Genomic DNA, 14,406 nt, shown 5'->3' with positions numbered 1-14,406 from the left:
AAGTGAGTCCCCCCCTCCCCCAGACTGTATACAATATATATATATATACTGTATCTCCCAGAACTGAGTCCACCCCTCCCCCGGACTGTATACAACGTGTATATATATATACACACACACACACAGTATTTCCCAGAAGTGAGTCCCCCCCTCCCCCGGACTGTATACAATGTATATATATATATACATACACACAGTATCTCCCAGAAGTGAGTCCCCCCCTCCCCCGGACTGTATACAATGTATATATATATATATATATATATATATATATATATATATATATATACACACACACACACACAGTATCTCCCAGAAGTGAGTCCCCCCTCCCCCGGACTGTATACAATATATATATATATATACAGTCAGGTCCATAAATATTGGGACATCGACACAATTCTAACATTTTTGGCTCTATACACCACCACAATGGATTTGAAATGAAACGAACAAGATATGCTTTAACTGGAGACTGTCAGCTTTAATTTGAGGGTATTTACATCCAAATCAGGTGAACGGTGTAGGAATTACAACAGTTTGCATATGTGCCTCCCACTTATTAAGGGACCAAAAGTAATGGGACAATTGGCTTCTCAGCCGTTCCATGGCCAGGTGTGTGTTATTTCTTCATTATCCCAATTACAATGAGCAGATAAAAGGTCCAGAGTTCATTTCAAGTGTGCTATTTGCATTTGGAATCTGTTGCTGTCAACTCTCAAGATGGGATCCAAAGAGCTGTCACTATCAGTGAAGCAAGCCATCATTAGGCTGAAAAAACAAAACAAACCCATCAGAGAGATAGCAAAAACATTAGGCGTGGCCAAAACAACTGTTTGGAACATTCTTAAAAAGAAGGAACGCACCGGTGAGCTCAGCAACACCAAAAGACCCGGAAGACCACGGAAAACAACTGTGGTGGATGACCAAAGAATTCTTTCCCTGGTGAAGAAAACACCCTTCACAACAGTTGGCCAGATCAAGAACACTCTCCAGGAGGTAGGTGTATGTGTGTCAAAGTCAACAATCAAGAGAAGACTTCACCAGAGTGAATACAGAGGGTTCACCACAAGATGTAAACCATTGGTGAGCCTCAAAAACAGGAAGGCCAGATTAGAGTTTGCCAAACGACATGTAAAAAAGCCTTCACAGTTCTGGAACAACATCCTATGGACAGATGAGACCAAGATCAACTTGTACCAGAGTGATGGGAAGAGAAGAGTATGGAGAAGGAAAGGAACTGCTCATGATCCTAAGCATACCACCTCATCAGTGAAGCATGGTGGTGGTAGTGTCATGGCGTGGGCATGTATGGCTGCCAATGGAACTGGTTCTCTTGTATTTATTGATGATGTGACTGCTGACAAAAGCAGTAGGATGAATTCTGAAGTGTTTCGGGCAATATTATCTGCTCATATTCTGCCAAATGCTTCACAACTCATTGGACGCCGCTTCACAGTGCAGATGGACAATGACCCAAAGCAGACTGCAAAAGCAACCAAAGAGTTTTTTAAGGGAAAAAAGTGGAATGTTATGCAATGGCCAAGTCAATCACCTGACCTGAATCCGATTGAGCATGCATTTCACTTGCTGAAGACAAAACTGAAGGGAAAATGCCCCAAGAACAAGCAGGAACTGAAGACAGTTGCAGTAGATGCCTGGCAGAGCATCACCAGGGATGAAACCCAGCGTCTGGTGATGTCTATGCATTCCACACTTCAGGCTGTAATTGACTGCAAAGGATTTGCAACCAAGTATTAAAAAGTGAAAGTTTGATTTATGATTATTATTCTGTCCCATTACTTTTGGTTCCTTAATAAGTGGGAGGCACATATGCAAACTGTTGTAATTCCTACACCGTTCACCTGATTTGGATGTAAATACCCTCAAATTAAAGCTGACAGTCTGCAGTTAAAGCACATCTTGTTCGTTTCATTTCAAATCCATTGTGGTGGTATATAGAGCCAAAAATGTTAGAATTGTGTCCATGTCCCAATATTTATGGACCTGACTGTATATATATATATACACACAGTATCTCCCAGAAGTGAGTCCCCCCCTCCCCCGGACTGTATACAATGTATGTATATATATATATATATATATATACAGTATCTCCCAGAAGTGAGTCCCCCCTCCCCCGGACTGTATACAATGTATGTATATATATATATATATATATACTGTATCTCCCAGAAGTGAGTCCCCCCCTCACATTTGTGTAAATATTTGATTCTCTCTTTTCATGTGACAACACTGAAGAAATGACACTCTGCTACAATGTGACGTAGTCAGTGTACAGCTTGTATAACATGGAAATTTGCTCTCCCCTCAAAATAACTCAACACACCGCCATTAATGTCTAAACCGCTGGCAACAAAAGTGAGTCCACCGCTAAGTGACAAGGTCCAAATTGGGCCCAAAGTGTCAATATTCTGTGTGGCCGCCATTATTTTCCTGCACTGCCATTACCCTCTTGGGCATGGAGTTCACCAGAGCTTCACAGGTTGCCACTGGAGTCCTCTTCCACTCCTCCATGATGACATCACGGAGCTGGTGGATGTTAGAGACCTTGCGCTCCTCCACCTTCCATTTGAGGATGCCCCACAGATGCTCAATAGGGTTTAGGTCTGGAGACATGCTTGGCCAGTCCATCACCTTTACCCTCAGCTTCTTTAGCAAGGCAGTGGTGGTGTTAGAGGTGTGTTTGGGGTCGTTATCATGTTGGAATACTGCCCTGCGGCCCAGTCTCCGAAGAGAGGGGGACCATGCTCTGCTTCAGTATGTCACAGTTCAGTTTGGCATTCATGGTTCCCTCAATGAACTGTAGCTCCCCAGTAGCGGCAGCACTCATGCAGCCCCTGACCATGACACTCCCACCACCATGCTTGACTGTAGGCAAGACACACTTGTCTTTGTACTCCTCACCTGGTTGCCGCCACACACGCTTGACACCATCTGAACCAAATCAGTTGATCTTGGTGTCATCAGACCACAGGACATGGTTCCAGTAATCCATGTCCTTAGTCTGCTTGTCTTCAGCAAACTGTTTGTGGGCTTTCTTGTGCATCATCTTTAGAAGAGGCTTCCTTCTGGGATGACAGCCATGCAGACCAATTTGATGCAGTGTGCGGCGTATGGTCTGAGCACTGACAGGCTGACCCCCCCACCCCTTCAACCTCTGCAGCAATGCTGGCAGCACTCATACGTCTATTTCCCAAAGACAACCTCTGGATATGACGCTGAGCACGTGCACTCAACTTCTTTGGTGGACCATGGCGAGGCCTGTTCGGAGTGGAACCTGTCCTGTTAAACTGCTGTATGGTCTTGGCCACCGTGCTGCAGCTCAGTTTCAGGGTCTTGGCAATCTTCTTACAGCCTAGGCCATATTTATATAGAACAATTCTTTTTTTCACATCCTCAAAGAGTTCTTAGCCATGAGGTGCCATGTTGAACTTCCAGTGACCAGTATGAGATGGTGAGAGTGATAACACCCAGTTTAACACACCTGCTCCCCATTCACACCTGAGACCTTGTAACACTAACGAGTCACATGGCACCGGGGAGGGAAAATGGCTAATTGGGCCCAATTTGGACCTTGTCACTTAGGGGTGGACTCACTTTTGTTGCCAGCAGTTTAGGCATTAATGGCGGTGTGTTGAGTTGTAGCAAAGTGTCATTTCTTCAGTGTTGTCACATGAAAAGATAGAATCAAATATTTACAAAAATGTGAGGAGTGGACTCTGGGAGATACTGTATATAGTGCAGTCAATTTACACCGCACTTACATGTATATATATTGTACATTCACATCAGTCCCTAACCCTCAAGGGGTGTACAATCGAAGGTCCTAACTCACATTCATACAGACACATACTAGGGTCAATTTAGACAGGAGCCAGTTTACCTACCAGCATGTCTTTGGAGTGTGGGAGGAAACCGGAGTACCCGGAGGAAACCCACACAGGCACAGGGAGAACATGCAAACTCCAGGCAGGTGGTTGGGATTCAAACCAATGACTCTGATACTGCCAGGCGAAAGTGCTAACCATTTAGCCACTGTGCTACCCATACATGTTACATGTTCCACCCTAAAAATGGATGGAACATGATCCCAAAGGTGAACTTATCCTTCTGCGGCGCAGCATATCGCATGGGATTCGCACAGGAACCGCACAGCATTCCTGTTCAAATCACATGAAAATTCTGTGTGGTGCGATTTGAGCCATACATGTTGTATGGCTCAAATTGCACCGCCTCCACACCAAAAAGGTGCAGGACCCTGTTTTTGCTCCGCACTAGAAATTGGATCACATGGGTATTCACACCCATTCGATCTGATTCTTCACATCGCACCGCATTGTGCGAACCGATTTCGGGGGTTTTTTAACTTAACATTCACACCTGCAGCACACATGAACGGGGCGCGATTGTGATTCGGAATTCACACAGAAACCTGTGCGTATTCCGCACTGCATCAGTGTGGACCCGGGCTTAAAGCTGACTGCCATTCAGCCACGTATTTGTTTGTGATTGGTGTTGAGAAGCTAAAAAAAAAACAAAAAACCCCCAAAAAAACACAAAAAAGACCCCCCCCCAAAAAAAACCCCCTCAAAACATCACAGAGATTATTCTAGATGGCAAAATAGTCATCAACTTGTCAGGTTAACAAACGCATCCTGAAGCTGCTAAATCTGGCCGACTAGGCTTCCATCTTATGACCTCATAAAACCACGTAGCAGTCTGGTGCTACAGTGCGATGACATCATAACGACATGGCATAGGCAGGACACCCAGAGATCTGACAGACAGACACATTTATTATTATGTAAACATTTGGACATGAAATGTACCACATTCTGCAGAGCAGACGCACACACCCACATAGGATATACCATGATACACCTACAGCTTGTTCCCGTGTGCGCAGGATCATGTGTTCCAGTGTTAGCGGGACCTGCAGCTGGGGGCGGAGTCACAGTGTCCCCCGGCCTCTTCACCCATGACGAGTGCGCGTACACACTCGCACACACACACACACACACACATACATACATACACACGCTCAGTCCCATCCAGCATCTGCAAGACATGATGGTCCATGGCCCAGTAACACCCATGTTTTATGTTACATTGAGCATGCACGAACAAGATTTCCTCGTCACATCTCGGCTGGCTGTGGAAATGCGGCATGGTGGTTTCGGAGAGTACATGGATACGGGAGGGCTCGCTGTGCCTGTTGCAAGAGAGAAAGCCATGATTAAGGCGTGTCAAAGGATAGGTGTGCCATAAAAGAATAGTCTGCCATTTATAGGATGATTGACCTGTACCGGCACAGCAGCAGCCCCATGCTTCCACAAGGCTAGGTTCACACCTACGCAGTGTGCGTTTCATCCGTTTCTGCAGTGCTTTTTGCGGTGAGTTTTTGACGCGTTTTTTTCAACTAGTTAATGGATAGAATAAAATGCATCAAAAACGAGGCAACAACACATCAAAAACGCACTATATGCTTTTCTGCAGCATCTCCACTGAAGTCTATGGAACCAAAAACGCAACGTTTTGCGCTTAAAAAAGTCCCTGGCCCTTTCTAAAAAATGCACCAGGTAAAAATGCGGAGATGTGAACGTGTCCCATAGGAAATCATGTTAAATGGACTGCTGTGCGTTTCTGCAAAATGCAGCGGAAAACACATAGGTGTGAACCTACACTGACACAGGATTAGGGAAAAGCTTAAAGGGTAACTCCATTTTTATTGAAAAAATATAACATATACAATTGCTACACAAGCCATACTGTAATTTCATGGTTTTTTTTTATAAAATTACCTTTACATTTTCATCTGCAGCTTTTTGTTTTTTTTTTTTATTGTAAAATTCAATGCAATATGGCAATCTGGAAGTGTTCCATAAACCACTGGTGTATAGACTGCCCCCCCCCCCAGAACTGTCATCCCCTGCTTCTGAGACTGGCTGGCTGATTTGTTAGATACTTCTAAATGACATAGAGACTGCAGCTTTTCTTATCAGAACATTGAGAGTGCTCCAGGTGATTATAATAACCCAGACTCTCCCATTTAAAATCAGTCTGCACAGGACATCTTTACAAAACAGCTATTTCTTAAAAGTGTTACTAAACTCCGGACCCCGCATTCACTATACCCGGTCTCCCCGGACCCTGCATTCACTATATCCGGTCTCCCCGGACCCTGCATTCACTATATCCGGTCTCCCTGGACCCCGCATTCACTATATCCGGTCTCCCCGGACCCTGCATTCACTATATCCGGTCTCCCGGACCCCGCATTCACTATATCCGGTCTCCCCGGACCCCGCATTCACTATATCCGGTCTCCCCGGACCCCGCATTCACGCAGAGGTGAACTGTGGCTGGACACGCAGAGGTGAACTGTGGCTGGGAAAGCAGAGGTGAACTGAGGCTGGACACGCAGAGGTGAACCGTGGCTGGGCACGCAGAGCTGAGCTGTGGCTGGACACGCAGAGCTGAGCTGTGGCTGGGCATGCAGAGCTGAGCTGGAACACAGAGGTGAACTGTGGGTCAAGGTGAGCTGTGGCTGGGCACTCAGAGCTGAACTGTGGGCATAGGTGAGCTGTGGCTGGGCATGCAGAGGTGAGCTGTGGGCATAGGTGAGCTGTGGCTGGGCATGCAGAGGTGAGCTGTGGGCTAGAACGCACAGGAGAGCTGTGGGCTGGTATGCAAAGAAGAGCTGTGGGCTGGAACGCAGAGGTGAGCTGTGGACTGGGCACGCAGAGGTGAGCTGTGGACTGGGCACCCAGAGCTGAGCTGTGGCTGGGCACGCAGAGCGGAGCTGTGGCTGGGCACGCAGAGCTGAGCTGGAACACAGAGGTGAGCTGTGGCTGGGCACGCAGAGGTGAGCTAGAACACAGAGCTGAGCTGTGGGCAGAGGTGAGCTGTGGCTGGGTATGCAGAGCTGAGCTGTGGCTGGGCACGCAGGAGCTGAGCTGTGGCTGGGCACGCAGGAGGTGGGCTGTGGGCTGGAACGTAGAGCTGAGCTGCGGGCTGGAATGCAGAGCTGAGCTGCGAACTGGAACGCAGAGCTGAGCTGTGGCTGGGCATGCAGAGCTGAGCTGTGGCTCGGCACGCAGAGGTGAGATGTGGGCAAAGACACAGAGGTGAGATGTGGGCAAAGACGCAGAGGTGAGATGTGGGCAAAGACGCAGAGGTGAGATGTGGGCAAAGACGCAGAGGTGAGATGTGGGCAAAGACGCAGAGGTGAGCTGTGGCTGGGCACGTAGAGGTGAGTTGTGGATGGAAGGTGCAGAAGTAAACTGTGAACAGGGAACATGAAGGTGTGGACAGAAATGCAGAGTTGAGCTGGAACACAGAGGTGAACTGTGGGTCAAGGTGAGCTGTGGATTGGGACAGCATACAGGGTAACAGTTAGAAGAATGTAACATACAGCACAGCACACAGATTGCAGCAGGATAATGTAATGTACAGTACATATGACATGCTCCCCAACAATATTTTGTATGCTTTACTGTGTAGTACATATCTTTTATTGTTGTATCTTGAATACTCATGATCATTGCACTGTGTACTATTAACTGTACATTACATTCCCCTGACCACTGCACTCTGTAAGCTGGGCTGTATGTGACATACTTCTGACCCTTGCACTCTGTACATTATCTTCCTCTGACCCCTATACTCTATATGCTATATTGTAATTACATACTGCTGACCAAAGTGGTCATTGTCTCAATGGTTGCTAAGTAGTCCCCAACTATTTTAATAAAGTTCTTGAGGCTCAGACTTTCTGTCTATATTCTATTCAACTTTTTAAAAATGATTGTGTAGAAGTTTCTATGTGTCTGTGACTCACAGTGGCATATAAATTAAAGCATATTTTATAAGGACTGAGGCATATGTGTGCTGTGCATTCATCGAGTAGGCTCAGGTTTTATTTAAAGTGGAACTCTAGCTAAAATAATAAAAATAGGTGAACAGGCAGGAATGGGTGAACAGACAGTGGCAGACAGGCAGGTAAATAATGCAGAAGAAACAAAAAGCAGGTCTCTTCTGCATTACTTACCTGCCTGTATGCCCTTGTATAGTGAGCCACGCATGCACAGCTCACTGTACAAATTCGGCACAGCCAAATTTGACTGAACTTCCGCACGTGCGCGGAAGTGATGTCACCCCTGCCCGGCCAACTCAAAGATGTCAGCAGCTGGGCGGGGAGCTTGGGGACACCGCATCGCCGGAACTGAGGTGAGTATAGTTCTGCTTTAAGTATATCCCTTTAAGCCTCTCACACTGTCATTGCAGCGAGGCCACGGCATGCTATAGGCACCACATTATTCCTGTCCTTGGAGTGTCCAGGGCTGCCCTGAGTCTGTCATGATTGTAGAAATGCCCCTGCTTGGGGAAGCCAAGTGTGCAGTATGGGAATCCTGTAACAGACCTGTCTGGCTAGCGTTAGCTAGTTCATTGCAATTGTTAAATTATATTAGCAGTTATGTGTCATCTTTTTTTAGTTTGGAAAGCAAGCCCCTTTACTTTTTTCCACTGCACCACCACATCAGACACGCTAGATTTGGCATCGTGGGGGAACTTTCAAAGAAACAAGCCAAACCTGCCGCTGTTCTCAGTTCTAACACATATGACCACTGCGAACCTAAATGATGATGTCTAGCATCTCATGATGCAGAATGAAAAAGAACCCGGGGAGAGGAGCACTAAAGATGGCACTGAGAAAGAACCTGGGGAGGGAAGCACTAAAGATGGCACTGAGAAAGAACCTGGGGAGGGGAGCAGTAAAAATGGCACTGAGAAAGAACCTGGGGAGGGGAGCAGTAAAGATGGCACTGAGAAAGAACCTGGGGAGGGGAGCAGTAAAGATGGCACTGAGAAAGAACCTGGGGAGGGGAGCAGTAAAGATGGCACTAAGAACCCGAGGAGGGGAGCAGTAAAGATGGCACTAAGAACCCGAGGAGGGAAGCAGTAAAGATGGTACCGAGAAAGAACCCGAGGACGGGAGCAGTAAAGATGGCACCGAGAAAGAACCTGAGGAGGGGAGCAGTAAAGATGGCACCGAGAAAGAACCTGAGGAGGGGAGCAGTAAAGATGGCACTGAGAAAGAATCTGGGGAGGGAAGCAGTAAAGATGGCACTGAGAAAGAACCCGAGGAGGGGAGCAGTAAAGATGGCACTGAGAAAGAACCTGGGGAGGGAAGCAGTAAAGATGGCACTGAGAAAGAACCCGAGGAGGGAAGCAGTAAAGATGGCACTGAGAAAGAACCCGAGGAGGGAAGCAGTAAAGATGGCACTGAGAAAGAACCCGAGGAGGGGAGCAGTAAAGATGGCACTGAGAAAGAACCCGAGGAGGGGAGCACTAAAGATGGCACTGAGAAAGAACCTGGGGAGGGGAGCACTAATGATGGCACTGAGAAAGAACCTGGGGAGGGGAGCACTAATGATGGCACTGAGAAGGAACCTGGGGAGGGGAGCACTAATGATGGCACTGAGAAGGAACCTGGGGAGGGGAGCAGTAAAGATGGCACTGAGAAAGAACCCGAGGAGGGGAGCACTAAAGATGGCACTGAGAAAGAACCTGGGGAGGGGAGCAGTAAAGATGGCACTGAGAAAGAACCTGGGGAGGGGAGCAGTAAACATGGCACTGAGAAAGGACCCAGGGAGGGGAGCAGTAAAGATGGCACCGAGAAAGAACCTGGGGAGGGGAGCAGTAAAGATGGCACTGAGAAGGAACCTGGGGAGGGGAGCAGTACAGATGGCACTGAGAAAGAACCTGGGGAGGGGAGCAGTAAAGATGGTACTGAGAAAGAACCTGGGGAGGGGAGCAGTAAAGATGGCACTGAGAAAGAACCCGAGGAGGGGAGCACTAAAGATGGCACTGAGAAAGAACCTGGGGAAGGGAGCAGCATGCAATTTTTGCCGTTTTTTTCACAGGACATGTGACTCAAAAACTGCACTAAAAACACAAAGCAGGTGCGTTTCTGATGCCTTTTCCATGGATTTAGCCATAGGAATACATGGTCACATGTTTTTCTTACGCTTTTTTTTTCAACACTAAAGGGGAAGAAAAACAGATCATTGTGAAAGCAGCCTTACAGCTCATGAGCTTTGTCTTTGCACAGGATTGTCAAGTGATCGAAGGCTCAATGTTTCCAGTAGTCAGGGATTACCAGAAATAATATATGGTCGTCGGCCATGACGGATCAGAATCTATTTCCTCCCACACAATGGCCACATGTCTACAACGCACTAGGTTCCTAATGACCCTGGAGAAGAATGCAGAGGACAGCGGCCATGACATGTCAGATGCCTAATCCTGCTGAAGCATGTCAATAAGACAAGTCCAATCATAGGGCATTTTGGTAAATAAGTATGTAAGTTCCTGTGGTATAAATCTGCATCCCTAAAGGGGTCCTCTTCCCCTCCCAGGGCTCCTTGGGCCCTTTTACCAACACATCCTGGAACAGAGACACTTACTTGAATCACCGTGTTGTTCTGTGGTGGAAACCTAACCTGAGTGATAGAGGAGAAAGGGGACACGTTACACATAAGACAAATTCCCGGGCTGCATTTATCTGTCTATAATGCAACCTGTCTCACCTCTGTCCTTTCCGTTGTGTATCTTCTCCTCTTCCTCGTCAGCTCCCTCCTCAGCTGAAAGAGAAAAGCGATGACAGTCAATGGCAGAGCACTGAGCATCGAACATAGGCTTGGGTGTGTCTGTTCCCTGACTAATGGCCATTTGGTGGTGTGTCTACCTTCAGATAGTTGTTGGCTTCTGGGAATAGATAACCAACACCTAAAGCGTACATTACCAAATGCACCATAAACCCAATCCATTGATCTGAATACTGCCCACCTAGACTATCTCTGGATGGTTAATAGCTTCTGGGAACTGATGACCATCACCTAAAGTGTACATTACCAAATGCACCATAAACCCAATCCATTGATCTGAATGCTGCCTCACTAGACTACTTCAAGATGTTTGTTGGCTTCTGGGAACAGATGACCATCACCTAAAGTGTACATTACCAAATGCACCATAAACCCAATCCATTGATATGAATGCTGCCTCACTAGACTACCTCCAGATGGTTGTTGGCTTCTGGGAACAGATGACCATCACCTAAAGTGTACATTATTAAATGCACCATAAACCCAATCCATTTATCTGAACGCTGTCCACCTAGACTATCTCTAGATGGTTGTTGGCTTAGGGGAACAGATGGCCATCACCTAAAGTGTACATTACCAAATGCACCATAAACCCAATCCATTGATCTGAATGCTGCCCCTCTAGACTACCTCCAGATGGTTGTTGGATTCTGGGAACAGATGACCATCACCTAAAGTGCACATTACCAAATGCACCATAAACCCAATACATTGATCTGAATGCAGCCCCACTAGACTACCTCCAGATTTTTGTTGGCTTCTGGGAACTGATGACCATCACCTAAACTGCACATTACCAAATGCACCATAAACCCAATCCATTGATATGAATGCTGCCCACTAGACTACTTCAAGATGGTTGTCGACTTCTGGGAACTGATGACCATCACCTAAAGTGTACATTACCAAATGCACCATAAACCCAATCCATTGATATGAATGCTGCCCCTCTAGACTACCTCCAGATTGTTGTTGGCTTCTGGGAACAGATGACCATCACCTAAAGTGCACATTATCAAATGCACCATAAACCCAATCCATTGATATGAATGCTGCCCCTCTAGACTACCTCCAGATTGTTGTTGGCTTCTGGGAACAGATGACCATCACCTAAAGTGTACATTACCAAATGCACCATAAACCCAATCCATTGATATGAATGCTGCCTCACTAGACTACCTCCAGATGGTTGTTGGCTTCTGGGAACAGATGACCATCACCTAAAGTGTACATTATTAAATGCACCATAAACCCAATCCATTTATCTGAACGCTGTCCACCTAGACTATCTCTAGATGGTTGTTGGCTTAGGGCAGTGGTCGGCAAGCCGCGGCTCGCGAGCCACATGCGGCTCTTTACCCACTCTAATGCGGCTCTTCTGTGTGCCGGGCGCCTGCTCCCCTCCCTCCTCTCGGTCGGCCGCTCCCCTGCCTCCTCTCGGTTGGCAGCCCCAAAAGTCCGCGCGGACCTTTTAATCCGGCCCGCGGATGTGGCTGTCAGGATGTGTGTAGGCGGGGCAGCGTGCCGAACGTGAGGGGAGGGGAGCTAGGCTCCTCTCACAGTCCGCCCTGAAGACCCGAACGGCGCGGGAAGACAGCGAGAGGAACGCAAAAGGTAAGTGAATTGACACGGGGGACTTGGCTTACTAGAAGGGGGGGGGATAGTACTGTGGGGGGTGAAATACTATATGAGGGATGAATTACTTTATGAGGGATGAATTACTATATGGGGGGATGAAATACTATATGAGGGATGAAATACTATATGAGGGATGAATTACTATATGAGGGATGAAATACTATATGGGGGGATGAATTACTATATGAGGGATGAAATACTATATGAGGGATGAATTACTATATGAGGGATGAATTACTTTATGAGGGATGAATTACTATATGGGGGATGAAATACTATATGGGGGGATGAAATACTATATGGGGGGATGAAATACTATATGGGGGGATGAAATACTATATGAGGGATGAATTACTATATGAGGGATGAATTACTATATGAGGGATGAAATACTATATGAGGGATGAATTACTATATGGGGGGATGAAATACTATATGAGGGATGAAATACTATATGAGGGATGAATTACTATATGAGGGATGAAATACTATATGAGGGATGAAATACTATATGAGGGATGAATTACTATATGAGGGATGAAATACTATATGAGGGATGAATTACTATATGAGGGATGAAATACTATATGAGGGATGAAATACTATATAGGGGGATGAAATACTATATGAGGGATGAAATACTATATGAGGGATGAATTATTATATGAGGGATGAAATACTATATGGGGGGATGAAATACTATATGGGGGGATGAAATACTATATGGGGGGATGAAATACTATATGAGGGATGAAATACTATATGAGGGATGAAATACTATATGAGGGATGAATTACTATATGGGGGATGAAATACTATATGAGGGATGAAATACTATATGAGGGATGAAATACTATACGGGGGATGAAATACTATACGAGGGATGAAATACTATACGGGGGATGAATTGCTATGGGGGATGAATTACTATATGGGGGATGAATTACTATGGGGGATGAATTACTATATGGGGGATGAATTACTATGGGGGATGAATTACTATATGGGGGATGAATTACTATGGGGGATGAATTACTATATGGAGGATGAATTACTATATGGGGGATGAATTACTATGGGGGATGAATTACGATGGGGGATGAATTACTATATGGGGGATGAATTACTATGGGGGATGAATTACACTATGGGGGGTGAATTACTATATGGGGGATGAATTACTATGGGGGATGAATTACTATATGGGAGATGTATTTTCAGTTTTAAAAATGTGGCTCTCAAAATAAATTTCAATCATGGTTTTGGCGAGATTTGGCTCAGTTGAAAAAAAAGGTTGCCCACCACTGGCTTAGGGGAACAGATGGCCATCACCTAAAGTGTACATTACCAAATGCACCATAAACCCAATCCATTGATCTGAATGCTGCCCCTCTAGACTACCTCCAGATGGTTGTTGGCTTCTGGGAACAGATGACCATCACCTAAAGTGCACATTACCAAATGCACCATAAACCCAATACATTGATCTGAATGCAGCCCCACTAGACTACCTCCAGATTTTTGTTGGCTTCTGGGAACTGATGACCATCACCTAAACTGCACATTACCAAATGCACCATAAACCCAATCCATTGATATGAATGCTGCCCACTAGACTACTTCAAGATGGTTGTCGACTTCTGGGAACTGATGACCATCACCTAAAGTGTACATTACCAAATGCACCATAAACCCAATCCATTGATATGAATGCTGCCCCACTAGACTACCTCCAGATTTTTGTTGGCTTCTGGGAACTGATGACCATCACCTAAACTGCACATTACCAAATGCACCATAAACCCAATCCATTGATATGAATGCTGCCCACTAGACTACTTCAAGATGGTTGTCGACTTCTGGGAACTGATGACCATCACCTAAAGTGTACATTACCAAATGCACCATAAACCCAATCCATTGATATGAATGCTGCCCCTCTAGACTACCTCCAGATTGTTGTTGGCTTCTGGGAACAGATGACCATCACCTAAAGTGCACATTATCAAATGCACCATAAACCCAATCCATTTATCTGACTGCTGTCCCTACCGAGACCTGCAATCTATGCTGC

The 14,406-nt window shown here is 46.1% G+C and overlaps 1 protein-coding gene across 6 annotated transcripts in view; it reads right to left on the bottom strand.

Moving 5' to 3' along the window:
* Positions 1–4,800: 4,800 nt before the first annotated feature.
* DTNB (dystrobrevin beta) overlaps positions 4,801–14,406 on the bottom strand; it is a 318,228-nt gene continuing 308,622 nt past the window's right edge. For 5 of the 6 annotated variants that reach the window (XM_089659020.1, XM_089659021.1, XM_089659022.1 and 2 more), the window contains 3 exons: positions 10,617–10,670; positions 10,494–10,524; positions 4,801–5,236 (listed from right to left, as the gene is read on the bottom strand). In XM_089659020.1, coding sequence (XP_089515146.1) covers positions 10,499–10,524; positions 10,617–10,670 — 80 coding nt within the window. In that variant the 3' untranslated portion in view covers positions 4,801–5,236; positions 10,494–10,498. Of the gene's footprint in view, positions 5,237–10,493; positions 10,530–10,616; positions 10,671–14,406 lie in introns of all 6 variants that reach the window. The other variant, XM_089659019.1, reaches the window with a different exon arrangement.

This window comes from Staurois parvus, unplaced genomic scaffold, assembly GCF_062004578.1.
Source record: "Staurois parvus isolate SC_StPar_1 unplaced genomic scaffold, SC_StPar_1.0 ptg001130l, whole genome shotgun sequence".
NCBI lineage: Eukaryota > Metazoa > Chordata > Amphibia > Anura > Ranidae > Staurois > Staurois parvus.
This window is presented reverse-complemented; position numbering and strand designations above follow the sequence as displayed.